Below are 21284 nucleotides of genomic sequence, written 5' to 3' on the forward strand. Positions count from 1 at the left end.
TTTTTTGTTTTCTTTTTCTTACCAAAAAAAAGGAAAAAAAAAATCTGGTTTCCACGGGGTCGGTGTGCGTGTCTTGCTGTGCCGCCAGGCGGAGGGGAGGCCAGACGGAGCGCGCTCCGGCGGCGCCCGGGCGGCGTCTCCTCGGAGAAAGGCGCATTGTGCGGGGGTCGGGCCGGGGGGCAGGGGACCTGGGGCTGCTTCCCCCCGCTTGTTTATTCAGCTGAGAACAGATGGCTCCTTATGCAGGCTGCGGGAAGGGAGGGGGCTCCACGGGTACCCTTGGGGTCTGGGCAAGTCTGCGCCCCTCCATCCCCCAGCGGATCGGACACCTCGCTCTCTGGCCGTGCCCATCTCCTGGTGTCCCCGAGTCTGGCTCAAAAACTGTTCGAACTGGGCGGGGCGGGGGCGGGGGTGTTGGTGAGGAGCGGGAGGCAGTAATCGAATCCCCTAAAGGGACGGGAGCGGGGAGGATAGGTGAGTTTCGCCTGGATTTTATCTCCCTGCACTAGATAGGAAAAGGAGGGGTGTCAGCCAGGACCTCTGGCCCAGAGTAGCCTTCCCAGCCTGTGCTTTACCTCCAAAAAAACAAAATAAAAACGAACCCTCTTTAGGTAAAGAGCACAAACCGGTACAATTTCCCAAGTGCAAAGATGAAAATGCTTCCAGTCCTAGAGTGATTATGGGCAAATTACTCTGGGTTTGTTTCCTTATGTGTAAAATGGGGATGGAAATCGTTATGCCCAAGGGTGATGGTGAGAATGGAGGAAATTATTCTAAGGCATCTGACCTTGTGCCTGGTACTATGTATTAGGCTCTCAGTTAATGGCAGCTTTTAACTATTAATAGCTAACATGTTTAGTCTTGGGCATTATTCAAAGTGATTTGCAGGTATTTTCATTTTATCCTCACAACCTTGTGAGGTAGGAATTATTGCCTTTATCATTCCCATTTACAGACAAGGAAACTGAGTCAAAGAGAGGTTAAGTTTCCCAGAGTCACATGACAAGTAAGAAGCTGAACCAGGGCTTCCCTGGTGGCGCAGTGGTTAGGAATCCGCCTGCCAATGCAGGGGACACGGGTTCGAGCCCTGGTCCGGGAAGATCCCACGTGCTGCGGAGCAACTAAGCCCGTACGCCACAACTACTGAGCCTGTGCTCTAGAGCCATGAGCCACAACTGATGAGCCTGTGTGCCACAACTACTAAAGCCCATGCACCTAGAGCCTGTGCTCCGCAACAAGATAAGCCACCACAATGAGAAGCCTGCACACCACAATGAAGAGTAGCCTCCGCTCGCCGCAGCTAGAGAAAGCCCGCGTGCAGCAACAAAGACCCAACGCAGCCATAAATAAATAAAACAAATAAAAATGATTAAGAAAAAAGAAGCTGAACCAGTGTGTTTTCATTTCCTGTGGCTGCTGTAACATCACCACAAATTTAGTGGCTTAAAAAACACACAAATAGTTTTTGAGGTTAGCAGTCTAAAGGGGGTTGGCAAGGCTGCATTCCTTCTGGAGACAATTGTTTCCTTGCCCTTTCCAGCTTCTAGAGACTACCCGAATTCCTCTCATCACCTCAACCTCTGCTTCTGGCGTCATACCACCTTCTCTGACTCGGACCTTCCTGTCTCTGTAAGGACCCTTGTGATTATACTGGGCTGACCCAGATAATCCATGATAATCTCCCCATCTCAAGCTCTTCATCGCATCTGCAAACGCTCTTTGCCATGTAAAGTAACATATTCACAGGTTCCAGAGATTAGGATGTGGACATCTTTGGGGGGGGGGGTGCATTATTCTGCTTACCACACAGGGCTTGAAGCCAGGAGGACAGAGCTCAGAGCAGGCACTGTTAAGCATGCATATGCCTGGCCCCTCACTGACCATGGTGAGGAGGAAGAAAGATGATTGAGAAAAGCCCCCGAGCTGGGGGAGCCCAGGGCTGGAGGGGGTGAAGTCCACCTGACTATAACGGTAGCGGAAAGAGGACCCTTCAGGTGAAGGGATGGAGCAAAGGGTGGGTAAGGAGGGAGAAATCACAGAGGAGGTGACTTCCAGCCAATCCTTAACCTACAGGGTGACAGGATGATTGAGGTCTCACCTGGACCTGAGGGTCAGATGAGCAAAAGTGCCTGTCCAACCCCTTTGTTTTACGGCCGGGAAACCAGGCCTAGAGGGCAGAGTTGTCTGCCCAAGATCACAGTGAGAGAACCGTAGCTGGATCAGGCAGTAGCCTGAGGGGAGGGGGTCTGATTGTAACAGGGACCTCAACGATGGGGGTGGCACAGGTGAGGCCTCCTCCTTCCCTCCTCCCTGGCGCTGGCCAGGACTGGCTCCTGTGGGGTTTCTTTTCTCGCTTGCTCTTCTCCTGCAATCTCCACAGTAGCCACTGGATGGCGCCTGGAGCTCTGATTTGGAGTTGGGTCCCAGAGCCCTTACAGGCCTTGGCGGCTGGCACTTGTGCTGAGCCAGGCCTGCCCTTCTCGGAAAGACCTTCCTCCCCCTTCACACCCCTCCCCCCACTCTGGCGGACCCTACCACCCCAGCCTAGAAGCTGCTTCATTTCCTAGGCAATAACCACACACTCCTGGATTTGAAGACCAGCCCTGCTATTTACTAACTGTGTGTAGGTGTTGATAAGGGCTGGTTCCCTTGTCCATTTCCTGATTCTCTTTCGGGGAGGCTGCAGGAGCCAGAACTCCTTTATCCACTCTTTGGAAGCTAGAATGTGGGCATGATGGCACAGTGCAGCTGTTAAGAGCACAGACATGGGAGCCAGACTGCCTATCCGAATCCCAGCTCTGCCATGAGCTGTGTGACCTTAGGCAAGTTTCTGAATTTCTCTGTGCTTCTGTCAAAGGAGACCCAGTTTTCTCATCTGTATATAATGGAGATGATAATATTCCCTATGCCACTCGGTTTTTGTGAGGATTGAATGAGATAATCCATTTTATATTCTTAGAACTCTGCTTGGTACATAGTATGTACAAAATGTAAAAAACAAAAAAGCACAGCTGAGGTTTAATAAATTCTATGCTTTCTCCTTGGGCTATGAATCTTGAGGGAACAAGGCAAAGGTTCAGGGACAGTTGGGAAGTCATTCAAGACAGTGCAGTGATAGTACAGTAAGTCCCCTACATATAAACCTTCAAGTTGTGAACTTTCAAAGAGGCGAACGTGTGTTCGCATGTCCAATCACGTAAGTTAGTTCACATGTCTGGCGTAAATTGTCACATGCGTGTATCCCGTACAAGTGGTTGTGCTTTTGTGTACTTTATTGTACAGTACTGTACAGTAGCCCAGGATGTCCGGAAGCAAGTGTAAAAGCAGCAGTGTTGAAGCTGGTACTGCTAAGAAGTGCCAAGTGATAATGATGGAAACAAAAGTGAAAATAATTGAGAGAGTGGAGCGACAAGAGGAAGAAGAAGTAACTGAAGAACCCCAGAGATTCACAACACAGGAAGCGGCAAGGGAATTTTCTTTATTTGAGGAGGCACTGTTAGTTTTTGAGTCACAGGACCCAAATGTAGAATGGTACACGAAGGTTACAGCAGCCGTTCAGAATGCCATCCAGTGCTACCGTGTCATCTATGAAGAGAAAAAAAGAGCTACCACCCAGACATCACTGGACCATTTTTTCAAGACGGTAGATAGAATTGAATCCAGCAAGGAAGCAGAACCTCTGCCATCAGCGTCAGGTGAGAGTGAAATTGCAGCTTGCCCTCCATCTCCTATTGCTGACGATCCTTCACCTCTACCATCTCCCACCTCTTCTCCCTCCTCCAGTCAGTAACTTTTCTTGCCTGTTCACTCGATGCCAGCCCCTGTATGCCAGCTGTTGGACTGTACTACTGTACTTTTCAAGGTACTGTACTGTAAGATTAAAAATGTTTTATTTTTGTGTTTGTTTTTTATGTATTATTTGTGTGAAAAGTATTATAAACCTATTACAGTACAGTACTATACAACCGATCGTGTTAGTTGGGTACCTAGGCTAACTTTGTTGGACTTACGAACAAATTGGACTTAGGAACGCACTCTCAGAATGGAACTTGTTCGTATGTATGGACTTACTGTATTGAGAGTCCGTTGATGGAACCCTAACCAGATGATTCTTGCTGGTGACCTTGGCTGATTTTCTTGGCTTCTGACTTTTATTTCCACGAACTACCTGATATCCTGGCAAGGCTTCCAAGTTGCACAATTTCAAAAGTCTTGGTGGGAGAGAGGCATATACTCAGAACACAATGTGAATGGTGCCCCCTAGCGTTGTGAAATGGTCCTCTTGTTAGCCTTCCAATAGAGCCCTTTCTGCTTAGTGAGCCAGGCTTGGTGTGTCTGTTGCTTGCACCTAAGACCTCTGGCCATGCTCTGCTTCATTCTTTGTAAGGGCTGCATAGTATTCCATTCTATGTATGTGTCATATTTCATTTCAGCACCCCTTATTGGAGGATATCTGGGTAATTTACAGCTCTTTGACATTCCACAGACAGACACAATGACATGCTTCTTAGAGCCTATTTTCCAGCCCTTATAACCTCATCTCTGACTCTCCCTACCCCCACAGGCACACAGTTGGGTGGGGAGTGGCCTCATCCACAGGCTCACATGGTGGCTGTGATCCTCTGCCTGTTTGATCAAGGCAGGATTGGCTAAACGTTTAGAACAGCAGGGAGCTCAGTGGGCCAGGAAGTGAGTGGCAGATGATTCTGGGAAGGCAGGTGTGTTTGGGCAGCCAGCCTGGGCCCCTCACGCCCAGACCCCTCCCCTCCCCATGTTGGTCTTCATCATCTCCGTTCAGCATGGGAGGAAACATCTGCACAGCCTCTGATGCCTTGAGGGACCAGTGACTTCTGTGTGCCCCTCCCAGGGGCATCTGCACTTTAAAAGAAGCCTGGAAGGAAGGGAGTAAGGCTCACCCAGAGGGCACACTGTTCACGGTGGGATTTCAGGCAGCCAGGGTCACATACCTGAACAGAGACCATCCTATGTTCCAGGGATGGTGATGGGCTCTTTATCCTATACGATCCCATGTAATTCTTATGGCAACATTGTGAGGTTGGTATCACCAGTTCCATTTCACTGAAAAGGCAACTGAGGCCAGAGAGGGGAAGAGATGTTCCCAAAGCCATTCTGGGAGCAGACCTACGTCCAGGGCTCTTTCCACTTTATCAGTAATGGGGAGAATGTTTGGAGTGAAATTGGGAGGCTTTCCCTTGACTTAGTACCAGCAGCCAAAAGGCAGAGGTCTGGGAGGAGAGAGGAGACTGGGGGAAGGGCTGGGGTGAGTGATTTCAATCAAGTCAGCTGCTTTCCAGAAGCTTGCAAGTTCATGGCATTGATTGGAAGCCAACAGGCCAGAAGCTGACTAAGTTACAGGTTGTACTGGCAGGGCAAGTCCAACGTTGGCCAACAGTTGGGTTTCCCATCCCTGAAAGTAATCCTCAGGCTCTACTGCACCTACAGGAGTAGCTGGTTAGAAGCATAGTGATGGAGATAACCTGTGGCCTTGTGCTCCCCTGTTGTGATGCAAGCCTAGATGTATCCAGAGGCCAGTATGGGATGCTCAAACCCCCACACAACTGCAAGGGTGTGTATTTCCCATGTATCCCCATTGTGAAAGATCAAAGGAGGCTGACCTCACACAAAACCCATTTGTGAGCACAACCTCTGTTGCCCTGGGCCATGGATAAGAGATCACCTGCCCGTTCACCCTTAGGGAGAGCATCTACCTGGCATTTCTAACTTCAACACCTTCTTCCATCACTTTAACAATTTTGTGCGAGGGAGCTGTGGTGCAAGACTTCAAATTAGGATTCAATATGATGTGTTGCCTTGACATATGGTAAGATAGGAGGAGACCTAGAATGTCCTAACCTCAGGGTCCCCTCTCAACTCTGCTCCCATTGGTAAGATCTTCTAGCTAAACAACCCCCTTATCAAGGGCCAGGCGCAGTTCCTGCTTACCCCTGAGTAACGCCTTTCAGTTCCCTGCTAGCTCGTGGAATTATTTCAACAAGCCAATCACATCCTCATATGGGAACCAGGGAACACCCCGCCCTCTTGATACTACTAACCCTGCCTCCCACGACCCGTGGTTGCTCACTCGGTTCCCAAGTGCAACCTCACGTGGTCCTGTGTGGTGTGTGGTGTTCTCCCTCGAGCTGAGAACCGATAAACTGCTGCTGATCTCATCCAGTCAGTGCTGGGGATCATGTGTTTGGCTGTCCTTATACCCTAGGGTAGGAATCACTCCCTCACCAATGGGGTCTCCCTGAGAAGTGCTTTTACCCCAGTTACTTTTGATCAGGGTCCTGGAAGTGAGGGCTGCTTGAGGATGGAGAGCAGGAGGCCACATCCTAAAGAGTCTTGGGTTTGAACTTCAGCTCTGCCATCTACTGGCTGATTGACTACAGGCAAGCCCTGTATCTCTCTCATCCTCGATATTGGTTAACGGTCAGTTGCAAAACCAGGAGTCACTCTGGCTAGCTTAAGCAGAAAGCTATTCATTATCATGAATTTGTGTCCCTATAAAATCGCTTCAAGGGCTGGAGAAGGAGGCTGTAAATTGAGGTTCCGGGATAAATTCCTCCCCACGCCCCAACACATCCTGAGTCATGTTGCCTTGGCCACAGTTCAGGAATGCTGTTCTGCCATGGTCTGTGCCCTGCGTTTTGCTTCCTTCCAGACTAAGTTCTGGTCGGACACTTTAGAGAATGAAGCTGATTGGTGAAACTCAAATCACATCCAGAACCACAGCTCTGGGAGTGGGGCGGAGTGTTGGTCTCAGAATTGTAGCTTTTAACTTTCCAGACTCTGGTCTATATAGAGATACAGGAAAGAGGTTGAAATGGATGTTAGTAAGTCAATCCATAGATTCTGCTACAGCCTCTGCTCTCCATCTCTGAAATGGTTTGCTGGGATCCTCCCTGTTTGCTGGGATCTCTGGGTGGGTTGGAAATGGATGAGGGGTTGCTGCCTAGAGTCAAACCCAAACTTGTACCATAGTCAGAGGCTCTCATATAAGTGATTTCAACCCTATAGACCCTGATGCCTTTTTTTTTAGTCATATCCCCTTTACTAATCTGAAATGAAATTAATATCTAATATAACTTTGCTACACATGCAATATCAAAAACAAGTTAATATGGTGTCCTAACTGTAATTATAGGAATGAAGTAAAAGCAAAGGAAAAGTTACAGTAAAGTGATATGTACCCCAATATTTAAATGTTCCATCAGGGCTACTGTAATGATGTAATCAAGCTATTCATAAGGAATATACACTGAAGTCTTCATGTATAAAGGAGTGTGATGTATACAACTTACTCTCAATGGTCAGAATAAACCATTATTTTCACACACACATGGAAGAAAGAGAAGGATAAACGTGGCAAAATATTAACATTTCGTGTATCTGGGTGAAAGGAATATGATGATAATTCTTTGTACTATTCTTCCAATTTTTTCTATACGCTTGACATTATTTCAAAGTGACAAGTATAATAACATGCTAGGATGTTGAATTTCTCAGTGTGCTAAAAAACCTTGTAAATAGATAGGGTACATCCCAGGAGTTTAAGGGTAGTTCAAGAACCAGAAATTATCAATGTGATTAAGTAAATTAAAAGTTTAAAGAAAAAAATTCAAATGAATCTTTAAATTGATTCATAAAAATCATTCCATATTGTTCTATGTTCATTCATGATAAAAATACACACTATACTAGGAACAAAAGAGAATATTCTTCACCTGATGAAGGGTATTTACAAATACCTACAGGAAGTATTATACTCAGTGGTGAAACTCTAGAAGCAGCATCCTTAAAGTCAGTACAAGGCCAGACTGCCCTCTATCACCACTCTGATTCAATATCAAATTAGTGATCGTAGGCCAATGCAATAAAACTGGACATAAAAATAAAGAGGAATAGGGGTGGGAAAAGAAGAGATAGAATGGTTAATGCTTACAGATAATATGAATGTCTTCAGATGAAATTCAAGAGAGTCATGGGTAAACTATTAAAATTCATGAGAAAATATATTGAGTTTGCAATTACAAAAGTCAATATACAGGGCTTTCCTGGTGGTGCAGTGGTTAAGAATCCACCTGCCAATGCAGGGGACACAGGTTCGATCCCTGGTCCTGGAAGATCGCACATCCCATGGAGCAACTAAGCCCGTGCACCACAACTACTGAGCCTGCGCTCTAGAGTCGGGAGCCACAACTACTGAGCCCACATGCCACAACTACTGAAGCCCGCACGCCTAGAGCCCATGCTCCACAACAATTGAAGCCACCGCAATGAGAAGCCCGCTCACCGCAACGAAGAGTAACCCCTGCTCACCGCAACTAGAGAAAGCCCACGCTCAGCAACAAAGACCCAAAGCAGGCAAAAATAAAATAAATAAATTTATTTTAAAAAGTCAATATACAAAAAACCAATTGCTTGCTTACACACCAAAAACTATCAAATAAATTAAAGAGAGAAAAAGCTCCTATTCACAATAGTCATGAATTTTATTACTACCTAAAAATAAACCAAGAAAAAGTTTGCAAGAATTACATGAAAAAATTAAAATTTATTATATGACTTGAAGAGGACTTGAATAGAGTGATACTCATTTTTTATATTTGTGAAGACTTAATATGGTAAATAATTTGGTTCCACTCAGTAATTTATAGCTTTGATGTAATTGTAATAAAAATCTCAACAGATTTTTTTGAGGACCTTGAGAAATTGATCCTAAAATTTATGTAGTAGAGGAAAAGTGCAAGAATAGCCAAAACAATTCTGAATAAGTAAAACAGAAAAGACTTGTGCTGCAAAGCACCAAGGTATGTAAAACGTAGATGTTAATGAAAAGCGTACCAAGGAAGACTGGTTTGAGAATAAACAAATTGAGTAATAATAGAACACAGAAACACATCCATCTATATACAAAAACTTGGTACAAAATAGATGTGGTTTTATAAATTAATAAGGGATCAATGATACGGGGGAACAATTGGCATTCCATATTAGGAAAAAATGGAAACAAGATCCCTAATTCAAACCATTCACAAGAAATAAATTCCAGATGGATTAATGACTTGAATGTGGAAGACAAAACTTGTAAAAATATTTAAACAAAATGGAAGGGATTGTGTAAGGATAGTTTCACGTAAAAAGTACAATCCATAGAGGGACAGATGGGTAAAACTGACTCCATCAAAATAAAAATATACATCCTCTTTTTTTTTTTTTGGCCACGCCACTCGGCTTTCGGGATCTTAGTTCCCCCATCAAGGATTGAACCCAGGCCACGGCAGTGAAAGTGCCGAGTCCTAACCACTGGACCACCAGGGATTTCCCTATCCTTTTTAAAAGATGACACCAAAAACAAAGTTTATGCTAACTGATATTTCTCTCTGGAGCGCATTTATCATCTGCACATCTGGCACATGAATTGCACAAACTATAGATGTGACCCTCACAGGGGTTCTCACCTCTGACCCCAGCTTTGGACTCACGGTACCTCTTGGCTGCTTTCCATGTCTGGGCAAGTAACGTCAGTTCTTAGGCAGTCCCTGATCAACCTCACCCAAAGTATTCCCTCTTCCTCTCACCTTGTATGGCAGGCCAAATTGGATGACTATAGTACCTACTTAATATATTGTTATGAGGTTTAAGGGTGATAAATCACGCAAAGTATTCAGCACTGTGCCTGGAACATAACAAATGCTCAGTAATTATTAGCTATAATTATGTAAAGGAACATTTATTAAGTGGGAGAGTCAGGATTTGAAACCAGGTCAGTGTAATTCCAAAGTCTGTGATCTTTTAATGACATATTTTCTCCCTCAAAGAAATCATAGTCTTGTGTGGAAACAAATCAATAGGCAAAGAAGTAGGTAAAGCGAGGCCCAGAGAAGAGCATCTAACATAAAGGATGTCAGAGATCCCCTACTCTCCCTTCCCCCAGCACCAGTGGATGGCAAGGCAGATGGTATTTGTGAGTGAAGGAGAGAGAGCCAATCAGAGGCATGACCGTGAGTCTTACAGCCAAGAACCAGAGATGAGGTATGGTGGCCTTCCTTAAGAAGGAATAGCCACCAGTCTTTCTCCTGGTCCCTCTTCCTACCCTCGGTCTTAAGAGGCCATCTTGTGAGCATAGCCAAGACGGGCCTTGAGAGTAGGAGAGGCTACCAGCAGGGCCCTCAGTCTGTGTTGGGCTGTTCAGTCACGGCAATACCAGTTCTAGATGAGACCTTCACCTCCTAGTTTAACCCTCTCATTGTACAGATGGGGAAATTGAGGTTCAGAGAGCTGCAGTGTTCTGACAAAGGTCACACAGCGAGTCAGTGACAGAGGCTCTAGAATACAGAAGTAGATTACATAGACAGTCAATTGGACTAAGATCTTTCGAGATATAATAAATAATCTGAGTTAGCAGAAGACTTGATAACTTTCTGTGAGCTCCGAGGTATGTGTGTGTGCGTACATGCGTGCTCACACGCATGTGTGTGTATGAGAGAGACACTATTTTGAAATAATAATAATAATAATAATAATAATACTTATAATGGCTACCATTTTTAAGTGTCTACTATATCCCAGGCCTTGGGCCAGATGGGCATTTACTCCCCATGACAATTATAAGAAGAAAAATGTTAATGGTGCCTGCTTTACAGAAACTGACACTAGAAGGTCTTCTGACTTGCCCAAGGCAACAGATAGTAAATTGTGGTACCAAGATTTGAATCCAGATTAGGTTAACACTAACATTCATACATTTATCTGCTACACTGTGCTGCATCTATGTGTTCCATTAACTTTTGTATCCCCAGGGCCTGGCATAGTGCCTGGTTCATAGTAGGCACTCAATACATTTTTTTTTTGAGTAAGTGAATGAATAAATGTCCTTAAGACTATTGGATATAGGGCGAGATGATAGAGGCTGGATGGAGAAGATGCAGTCAGAATCCAGGATCCAGATCAAATCAAGAGGGGGATGGGGCTTCCCTGGTGGCGCAGTGGTTAAGAATCTGCCTGCCAATGCAGGGGACACAGGTTCGAGCCCTAGTCTGGGAAGATCCCACATGCCGCGGAGCAACTAAGCCCGTGTGCCACAACTACTGAAGCCTGCGTGCCTAGAGCCTGTGCTCCGTAACAAGAGAAGCCACCGCAGTGAGAAGCCCGTGCACCACATCGAAGAGTAGTCCCCCACTCGCGACAACTTGAGAAAGCCCGCGCATAGCAACGAAGACTCGATGCAGCCAAAAAATAAGTAAATAAATAAATAAAATAAATTTATTAAAAAACAAAAAAAGAGGGGGATAGCCAAATAGAACAGGCTCCTGGGATAAGTTGGGAGTGACTAGATTCAGAGAAGTCACATCTCACATGTGGTAACTAATTTATTGTGTGACTTTGGATGGGTTCCCTCCCTTTGGGACTCTGTTTTCTCCTCTGTGAAACAGATTGGCCTAAATCTATTCTGAAGTACCTTTCAGTGCAAACGTTATATGATTTTAAGATGAGGACCAATGGTAATCAGGTTACAGATGATAGATATCTGGTACTGTCCCATCCTCTATGCACGCTGATCACTGCTCAAGTACAGTGCTTTCCTGTGAGTTCTTCTCAAAGTCAGGATTCATTACCAATTTCTCAGTGACAGAGAATTCAACTCTTTTAAGATTGTATCCATCGACAGAGCTATTATTCAGAAGCAGATACTTAGGTAATTCCAAACTCCAAACCTCATGGAGGTGTACGCATGAGTGTATCAGAGAAGGACCGGGGAAGGGTAGCTCAGCAGGAAAAGAATGAGAGTGCCTCTCACCCCACACTCCCAGGTGGTTATAGGGAGAAGAAGGAATTGAAGCCAAGTTCATAGACACCCCAGTCACCTCCAAAAAATGGCAGAAACCAGAATAGAGATATCAGTTTCCATTTCCTACGTGAAAATTATAAGGCACACACTAGGTTAGTAAATCATGCTAATTTCCTTCCTTTCCTTCCTCCGCCAATATATAACTTGTGTGTCTTCTTTTTGTAGGGATTGGCCCTTAGTGAGCTGTCTGATTGGAGAGTATCTTAAAAATAAATTAACATGAAAGCACCATGATTGATAATTTGATTCTCATTCACAGAAGGAAAAATAACACCAAACAAGACAGCTATTGTTAGGTGCTTGTTGTTGGCTCAGACTAGCTCTCTTTTGATATCTTTTAAAATAAACAATGAGGCCAAATGCTCAGGACATGAAGATACCTCACAATCAATCAAAGGGTTGTTCTGCTTAATTTACTAAAAGGGTAGCAGAAAATACACATCATTTAGCTTTACCAGATATATATATATATATATATATATATATATATATAATAGAAATATATATAATAGAAATATATTGTATATATATACATATATATACACATATGTGTGTGTGTGTGTGTGTGTATGTATATATATATATGTATGTATATATATATATATACATATATATATATATATATATACATATATATATAGTAGAAATCCTGGAAATAAAAACTGATTGTTGAAATTAAAAAACTCGTTAAACAAAATGGAGTCCAGACTGGGTGCAGTTGAAAGAAAAATTAGTGAATTGGAAGATAGTACTGAGGGATTCACCCAGAACACAGCACAGAGAGATGAAGAGAAAAATACAGGAGAAAGGGAAGACAAGGGGACTATAAATAGAGGATCTAATAAGTAGCCAATGAAAGTTCTAGAAGGGGAATGGAGAGAATGGTAGAGAAGCAATATTCAAAGAGATAAAAAGAAGAAAGTGTTCAAAACTAAGACATACATATTCAGATTAAAGGTGTACATTTAAGGTTGAGCAGAGTAAATAAAAGACAAACATGACAAGATTTCCAACTATGGTTATTAGCTTATGCTTTTATTTGAAACAAATGGATAAGGATTTAACTAAACAAAAAACCTAAGCCTCTCCAACAGTGGTCACTGATTGCTCACGTCAATATGGATGTCCTGCTGCATTCTTATGAAGTGAATTCCTGAAAAGGGGTATATCCCCCTCCCCGCAAAGGGCATCCTCTGCAATATTTCTCTGAGATATGGCCATGGGAAACAATGGGCAAGGGTGAGGCTCCCAGAGAGCAGAATGGATCAGCCAGATTCACTGAACAAGGAAGTCACTCCATCACCAGGTAGGAAGTCCCCACATCCTTGTCTTATAGGATATACAAAATGTTCTGTAGACCAGTGACCGCCTGTATGTTGCTTTACATGTTTCTCTTTTGAAAATAGGAGGGTTTTTTTTTTATTGCAGTTATTCTGTTCTCATTCTACTATTTTATGTTGGGTGCATTAGCGGTTGTTAAACTTACTAAACTTACTTAATCCGTAGTATATAAAGAGCCTTATCTGGACTTAACTGAGAGAACTGCTTTCATTTAGATTCCAGAACTAGATGAATGTAGTACCGGAAGCAACATTTTGTTATCTTCCTTCATGAGAGAGGTGGAGTGCACTTTATCTAAGTGTTGGTGGTTTGGAAAGAGTTTGAGTAAGTTTAAAAATTCAGCTTTTCTTTTTCCTGTTTTCTTCCACGGGGAGTATGACTCACAATTTCTTAATGTCCAACACTCAATTTTCTTTTTGTTTTACCAGACGGTGAAGCATTTCCTCATGACCAACCACAGTCTCTGTTTCATTAACCTCATGGTAAATGGATGTCTTCTTTTAGGGGGACACTCAGCCTTTGAAGGAATAAATTGCATAACCCTGATCTATCCATGAACCACCTCTTAGATAAGTATCGATAGGAAGATATGAGATCTACCATGTTGGTTATTTCCTCCAGCTACTTCCTCAGTGGATGGATATTTTTCACATTTGCCTAGATTCTGCTTTACCTGGTAGCTTCCCACTGGTTCACATTTGAGCCAAAAGAATAGTACACCTTTCCCAGTTTCATAGGAATATGATCAGTGGCTGGGGGAGAAATTCAAACTTTGAATTGTAAATTCAAACTTTCTTGGGTGGGGAAACACTAAGTAGGAAGTGGGTAGGCCATCTGTTTCTCTCTAAGGTGTGGGGACACCTGGCTGCCACACCTGTCACCCATGGGTCTCTAGACGTGAGTGAAATGCCCTGACCCCCCCTGGTTTCCTTCCCTTTCTGTCTACTCTTCCTGTCCCAGATCAGTGGCATTCTTCCCCGCTACCCTCACCACCATGTCTGGCTACTTCTCCAGGCCTCCTGGCTTCTGCATCTCCAATCCCCTTCTGTCATTATTGAATATTTTGTATGTTTCATGGGAGAGAATACTTCAAGTTAAGTTATAAAGACAACTGCAGAAGTCAGAACATGGGCTGAGCTCCTGGGCTGTGTTGATGGCCTAAGAGGAAGCTGGGCGACGTGGTACCTTAGAGTCACAATTATCATCATGGGACAGATGGAGGAACTGAGGCACAGAGAAAGGCAGTAGCTGCCTCATACATATAGAGATGAGCCATGAGAACCTGGTCTCCTGACTTATAGATTCTGAAAGGGTTTTTTTTTTGTTTGGTTTTGGTTTTGATGTGTTTTTGTTTTTGTTTTTTTGTATTGTTTTGTTTTGTTTTGTTTGAGACAGAGAAACAGTGAATTTTAGCTAAGGGCAAAGATACCATCTACTATCAGTGTGGGGAGATGGAAACATATCTCCCTTAGATCTGGGCAACTGGGGCTCCTGCCCTGGGCCTTACACCTCAGGGCTCTGTGCTTTGGAGCTCCTTCCTCAAAATCATCTGTTTCCCTCTGCTGCCCGGGGCTGGTCAGAGGCAGCCGTGCCATCGGGGTGGAGCACCTCCAGCCTGGACTAGGACCTGCCTGGGTCCTGGTCCTCCTTTCTCCCTTTTGGGGCTCTTTCCCACCCTCTACTTATCCTCTCATTTCTGGCATCCATGGCAGCCACCGTACTGGGCTGTAGCTCTGCAACACCAAGGGGCCCTTCCAATGGATTTTTGGGGGGCCGTGCGGTGCCACGTGGCATGCGGGATCTTAGTTCCCGTTTAATCGCATCTAATAAATACCCTCACAGCAACATCTAGACTGGTGTTTGGCCAAACAACAGGGTACTAGAGCCTAGCCAGGTTGACACATAAAATTAATTATCACAAAGGTCTATATTACTTTAATACAAACAAAATAGAGCCATGGCACTCAGAGTAGTAACAGAGCTGCCACCATTTCTTGGGCTGGGAGATGTGAAAAACTTATCACATCTCACAATAAAGAACATGAAGGGACTTCCCTGGCAGTCCAGTGGTTAAGACTCTGCACTTCCACTGCAGGGGGCATGGGTTTGATCCCTGGTCAGGGAACTAAGATCCCGCATGCCGTACAGTGCAGCCAAACCACCACCACCCCCCTGCAAAACAAAAAACAAAAAACAAAAAAAACAAAACATGAAGACTGGTTTCTGGACCCACAGAGGAAGACATGATGCCTGGATATTAAGAATCTTCACATGCTCTGTTTGGATGGTAAGTAAATATGATGGCACCTCTTCTCTGCAATTATTTCAAATCTTCATAGATAAATCATGATAACTCACACGGGCCTGTGAATTTTGTAATATATTTTAAAATCAAATTGTTTATATAGACAGAGGCCCCCCACACCCTAAGAGCAATTCTGTCCTGAAGGCTCAGTCAGACATTTAATGGGGCTGGGCAAGAAGGGTCCAGACCCAAGGACCCAAGGACCTGACAGTCCCCTGTGTGCCTAATGTCCAGTGTACCCAACTGTCATAAGAAAAATGTCCACCATGCTGAGTGGACTGGACACCGTGCTGAGTGCTTGCCAATTACTCTTTACAACAACCATGTGACATAGGAGAAACCAATACTCCCATCTTACAGCTGAGGAGACTGAGGCTCAGAGAAGGTCAGTGATTTTCTTCCAAGCCAGGTATCTCACACCTTAAATTTAGGTTCTTTTTTTTTTTTTTAATTTATTTTATTGAAGTGTAGGTTTTTTACAATGTTTTTTTAAAATTTATTTTATTGAAGTATAGTTGATTTACAGTGTTGTGAAGTTTAGGTTCTTACGACCACACGGTATTGACTTTGTGTATCTTCTTGATTGTAGCCTGAGGGCCTAGCACAATATCTGGCATGCAATAATAATTCATTAAATAATTTTTGTGTGAATGAACTGAATGAACGAATGAGCCTATAGTATTTGTAGAAGGCAATGGATGGTGTGTGAGGTGGGCTTAGTGAATCAATCTTGGGTTAAGATCGGGCTAGGAGAGGGGAGTATCCACCCATTACCATTATCAAGTGGGTTCTGGGGATCAGCACAGGAGTAACCAGTTTTAGAAAAGCTTGATCTGGTGTTGTGTAATTCACTCATTATGCAGCTTTGGGCTTGTATCTTCTTCTGAGGGCCTCACTGTCCTGCTGCCAGCTGGAGGTTGGGTCTGGATCAGGAGTGAGCAAACACATTCTGCAAAGGACCAGAGAATAAATATTTTAGGCTTTGTCTAAAGCCTTGGGTCTCTGCCCCAACTATGCAGCTCTCCCACTGTAGTGAGAAAGTAGCCTCAGACAATACGTAAATAAATGAGCGGCTATGTTCCAGTAAAATGTCACTTAGAAAAATAGGCAGCTGTCTGGATTTGGTCGCCAGGCTGTAGTTTGCTGACCCCTGGTCTAGATGACCTCTCAGATCCCTTTTAATCTTAACAGTCTATGATTTTTTTTTTTTTTTTTTTTTTTTTGGCCGCATCACGCAGCTTGTGGGTTCTTAGTTCCCTGAGCAGGGATTGAACCCAGGGCCCCAGTAGTGAGAGTGCTGGGTCCTAACCACTGTACCGCCAGGGAAGTCCCAACAGTCTATGATTTAAAGATTTAGAACCAAACATATAAAGGACAGAAATGATCATACAATGTCATTACCCTCCTATGGTGTCCATGGCAGACATTGCTAATTGATCACAGGACTCTTCCGATGAGAAAGGAGTTGGCTTTTATAATCAATCACATGTAGAGAACTCTAGCTGGAGCATTCTCTCTCTCAATCTTTATGAAGCAAATATTTAGAAAACTGCAGATACTCTCTTGAATGTGACATTGAGGAAAATAGGAAGAAACAGAGAGTGGGAAGTCTGGCTGATTCTTCCACTCTCATTCCTGAGTGAGAGGAATCAAATTGTCCCCAGCGTGGTATAAGTGAGAACCAAAATCCTGAACCTAAGCCAAGCTGCTTGACCCAACAGTGATATTACCCAATGGTGGAATTCAGACTTGCCGTCTCACTCTTACTTGCCCTACTGAGTGTGCCAGCCAGGAGTGAAAGCCCCTGGCATATAGTAGTTCTCCAGTGCATGCCGATTTTCTTCTTTTTCTTTTCCCACCAAAATTTAAATCGTTGAATGACTTCTGCATAGAGGGATCAGCTGCCTGTCTAGTTGGAGGATACTTTACAAATTAGTTCATTTGGATCTTGACAATGCATGACTCTTTTGTGTCTATTTGAATTTCCACAACCCCCCCCCCCTTGAAGAGTGAATGGGGAACTTCCAAGCATCAGGAAGTTACATGATATTGGGGCAAGAGTTTGGGCTTTGCAGTTAGACAAATTAGACTCGGCTTTTAGAGATAATGATCACTCTCTTGATAATTAGAAGCAATCTATATAGACTGGGTAGCACACAGAATAGGCTTACCAAATGGCAGCCATCATTTTTTATCACGTGAAATCTGTAGGGGATTTGGGGGTAGGAAACGTTCCTCTAACATCTCATGTTACAGACTATAACTAAATATTGATTACAGTGACTGGTGAGCTGCTTTGCTCCTTTATCTCAGATTCACTTCTCTTTAGTCGTGAGGGAAACAATTCACTTATTCCTTTCAGAGTCCTTTCACACCGATAACCTCACAGCCCTCTGAGAAGGCTGATTTGTTAGGATCATCCCATTTCACAGTTGGGAAAACTGAGCTCCAAAAAGATTTGTTGAGGGCAGAGCTCTTTCTTCTGCACCTTTTATGTGACAAGTCTTTATGAGCACTTTCCATGTAGCAGGCATGGAATATGCACTGGAGATACAACAGTGTAAATACTGGAGGGAGATCAATATCTGTTGGTTGAGGGATATGCTCTTGGACTCTTTAATCAACAGAAATTGATAAGAGGCCAGACGAGAAATTCAAGCAAGGCTTTATTGGGATAGGGAGCTGCAGCACCAGGGAGAGAAAACAAGTAACAGTTTCCCTTGCTCACTTGCTGGGGAGGTGGCGAGGTGGTCCCTTAAATGGGGTGAAGGTAGGGGCGGGTCCAGGGGGCTGGACTGGAGGTGTGGCTTGGGTGGTCTGCCCACCCCCTTGGTGGTGCTGTGTGCAGGGGGCATGCACAGTACCCTGCTTTTGCTCCTATACCTCAGAAGTGGCAGTTGGGTTTTTGGACCTTTTGTATCTTGTTGTTCATAATTTGCCCCAACTGCTCATGCAAGCAGCTATTTTTAGTCCCTTATAGATTCTTTGTATTCTGTTGCTTGAGGAGAGGAGGAGACTTTTCTCCAGGTGCAAGCACTGCAGCAAACGGTCCCAGGTCCCAGGTCCCAGTCTGTCTCAATGTCATCTGAAATTTGAGAAGGAAATTGCACTGAGCAATCAGTAGAGAGTTTCACAATTCCCTGGGAGTCCAGGAGTGGGAGAACTAGGGGTGCATTGCCCAACGTCTCAGCTCAGAATCCAGGTCTAAATAGCATTTTTGCATTTGACCTTTTACCCCCCATCTCCACTAACAAGGCTAAGGAGCCTGGGGCCCCTACGATGCTCGGGGTTCAGACGGACACCTGAAATGGTTTCCTTATCAGCCTGGTGACATCTCCCAGGCCAGCCTCTCCTATTTCTTCCCTGGCCCTTACTCTGTTGGCCTAGCAGTCTTGCTCGGGACAGGAATGAGCCACTGTCTCTCTGGTGTCAAGCTTCCTGGTCTCTGGCCGAGCTTCCTGCTTATGCCATTGAAGCTGGGAGGGGCCAAGGAAACGCTCGTGAGACCACACCCACTAGGGAAGGTATAAATGGGGAGGCTGGGCCAGCAGAGCTGCTCCCGCCCTCACCATGACCTTCAGTGGCCTCTTCCCCTTCGTGCTTCTTGCCCTGGGAACGCTGGCACCTTGGTCTGTGGAAGGTGCTGGAAATGGTGAGTTGGAGTCACCCGGGTATGATCTTGGCTGCAGGGTCAGAGATGGGGGCTCATAGTGGTGTGGGGATGGCCCCTTCTCTAGACTGTAATCTCTCAGCTTAGTTTCAGGGGACGTCCCTGGGGGTGTGTTCATGTCCATCTGGGCTCCAAGGTCTCTGTGCAAGCTTCTGAGCATCTGGAAATTCTTCGTTTACTCAGCCATCTGTCAGCCCAGGTCTCACTCCCTTTCTGTTCTATTCCTCTCTCTCTCTTTCTCTCTGCCTCATTTCCTGGTCAGTGGCTCTCCAATCATCAGTCTGACTCTTGCTGGTTCTTGCCGTTAATCTCTGTTTTCCTGTCTTTGGCTCTAGCTCTTCACCTGCTCTGTCGGTTCTATTTATCTCTGTTTATTTCCCTCCATCCCCATCATGCTCAGCCTGCCTCTCTGCCTGTGTGTAGCCTTGCTTCTCCCTGGGGAAAGAAACCGTGGCTGGGAACCCTATGCCTTTCTCCTGACCACGTGTGTGATTTTATCAAGCCTGTCACTCTTCATGGAGGTCAGACAGGGACTTCACTTTGGACTTTGTGGATGGTCACCTGAGTGAGGGTCACTACTGGAAAGCGACGCTTTGTCCAGGAGCCGTGATGGCTACTCAACACCCAGCCTCCTCCCAAACTCTTGAACTTCTCTTCCAAAGCTTTGAAAGCTGGAGCCTGCCCTCTTAGAAAACCTGCCCAGTGCCTTAGATATGAGAAACCCGAGTGCAACAGTGACTGGCAGTGTCTAGAGAAGAAGAAATGTTGCCCTGATACCTGCGGAATCAAATGCCTGGATCCTGTCAACATCTTGAACACAGGTGAGGAGGTGGGAGAGCCACCCAGCCACACGGCACTGGACAACTGGCCACCTGCATTGACTGGGGGCCCAATGTCAGAAGAGAGCCAGATCCTACCTTCAGGGGTATCCCGGCCTCAGGAAGGATGTGGTGGTCATGGGGATGGGAGGCTCAGGCTGGGGCAGGGCCTGGGGCAGGGGCTGGGGTCCAGAAGCAGGGGGGTGGTGTAGAAGGTACAAGGTTTCTAACCCATGACTCTACTCTCACCAGTTGAGGAGAAGCCTGGGAAGTGTCCAGTGGTCCACATGCAATGTCTGATGCTTAACCCCCCCAATCGCTGTGAGACAGACGGCCATTGCGTGGGTAAATTAAAGTGCTGCAGGGGCACGTGTGGGAAAGTCTGCATTTCCCCTGTGAAAGGTAAGGAGGGGCTGGGGCAGGCTGACCTCCTTCCCTCCAGCTCTCTCAGTCTCAACCCTCTGGAGTTCCAGGCATATAAACAGGGGGACTCCTGATCCCGACCCCAAGCAAAGCCTCTGCCTGACTCCCTTGTCTTTCAAGAGCCCTGTTCCCCAGGCCTCAGGGCAAGGATTTCCATAGGATGGCTCATGGCTCTGATTCTATCCCAGCCTTTCTGAATAAGGGCCCCAGGGCAAGTGACTCTGAGTCTCAGTTTCCTTATCTGTAAAATGGACATAATGAACTTGAAAGTGCATTGTCAAAAGCCCTGTGCACTAAGTATGTATTATTAAGGTTATTTCCAAGATGTTGTCTAGGGTCAAAACCCAAAAGATCAGTGGATTTTGAGGATAATCTTGCTCAATGCTCCGACTTTAGAGTTTTCTAGTAAAATAGAGACTTGAAATCAGCCTCCTGATACCAAGACTCATACAACTATATCAGCACCTTGCTATTTTCTCTATCTCAAGGGGTTTCTTGGGGAAAGAATGTGGAGATGACTTGGCTGGTTCCTATATTGAAGCCCTGATCTCATTTTCTCTCACAGCCTGATTCCTGCCACTTGGAAGTGGCTCTGGATTCCTACTCTGTGTGGTCTGAGAATTCCCTTCTACTCCCACGCTTGGATCTCTGGGGCACTCTGTGGTGAAGCCTTGGTCCTATCACCAATATCTTCTTTGCAGAAAGGCTTGGCACCCAGTAGGCTGCCAGCAAATGCCTGTTGATTGGTCAATAAATAAATGAGCATATTTCTCCCTGTACATCCTGCTTCTGTGGTTCACTGGGGAATATCAGTTGGGTGGGAGATGATGAGGGAATGTCTGAATCAGAGGC

At 45.1% G+C, this 21284-nt stretch overlaps 1 protein-coding gene across 1 annotated transcript; it reads left to right on the forward strand.

The window, feature by feature from the left end:
* Positions 1-19091: 19091 nt before the first annotated feature.
* On the forward strand, positions 19092-21069 carry SLPI (secretory leukocyte peptidase inhibitor). The gene is made up of 4 exons (XM_061209291.1): positions 19092-19173; positions 19854-20012; positions 20262-20411; positions 20998-21069. Exons 1-4 carry the CDS (start codon positions 19092-19094, stop codon positions 21000-21002), a joined length of 396 nt encoding a protein of 131 aa, XP_061065274.1. The 3' UTR covers positions 21003-21069.
* Positions 21070-21284: the final 215 nt, after the last annotated feature.

Source organism: Eubalaena glacialis, chromosome 13, assembly GCF_028564815.1.
Source record: "Eubalaena glacialis isolate mEubGla1 chromosome 13, mEubGla1.1.hap2.+ XY, whole genome shotgun sequence".
Taxonomy (NCBI): domain Eukaryota; kingdom Metazoa; phylum Chordata; class Mammalia; order Artiodactyla; family Balaenidae; genus Eubalaena; species Eubalaena glacialis.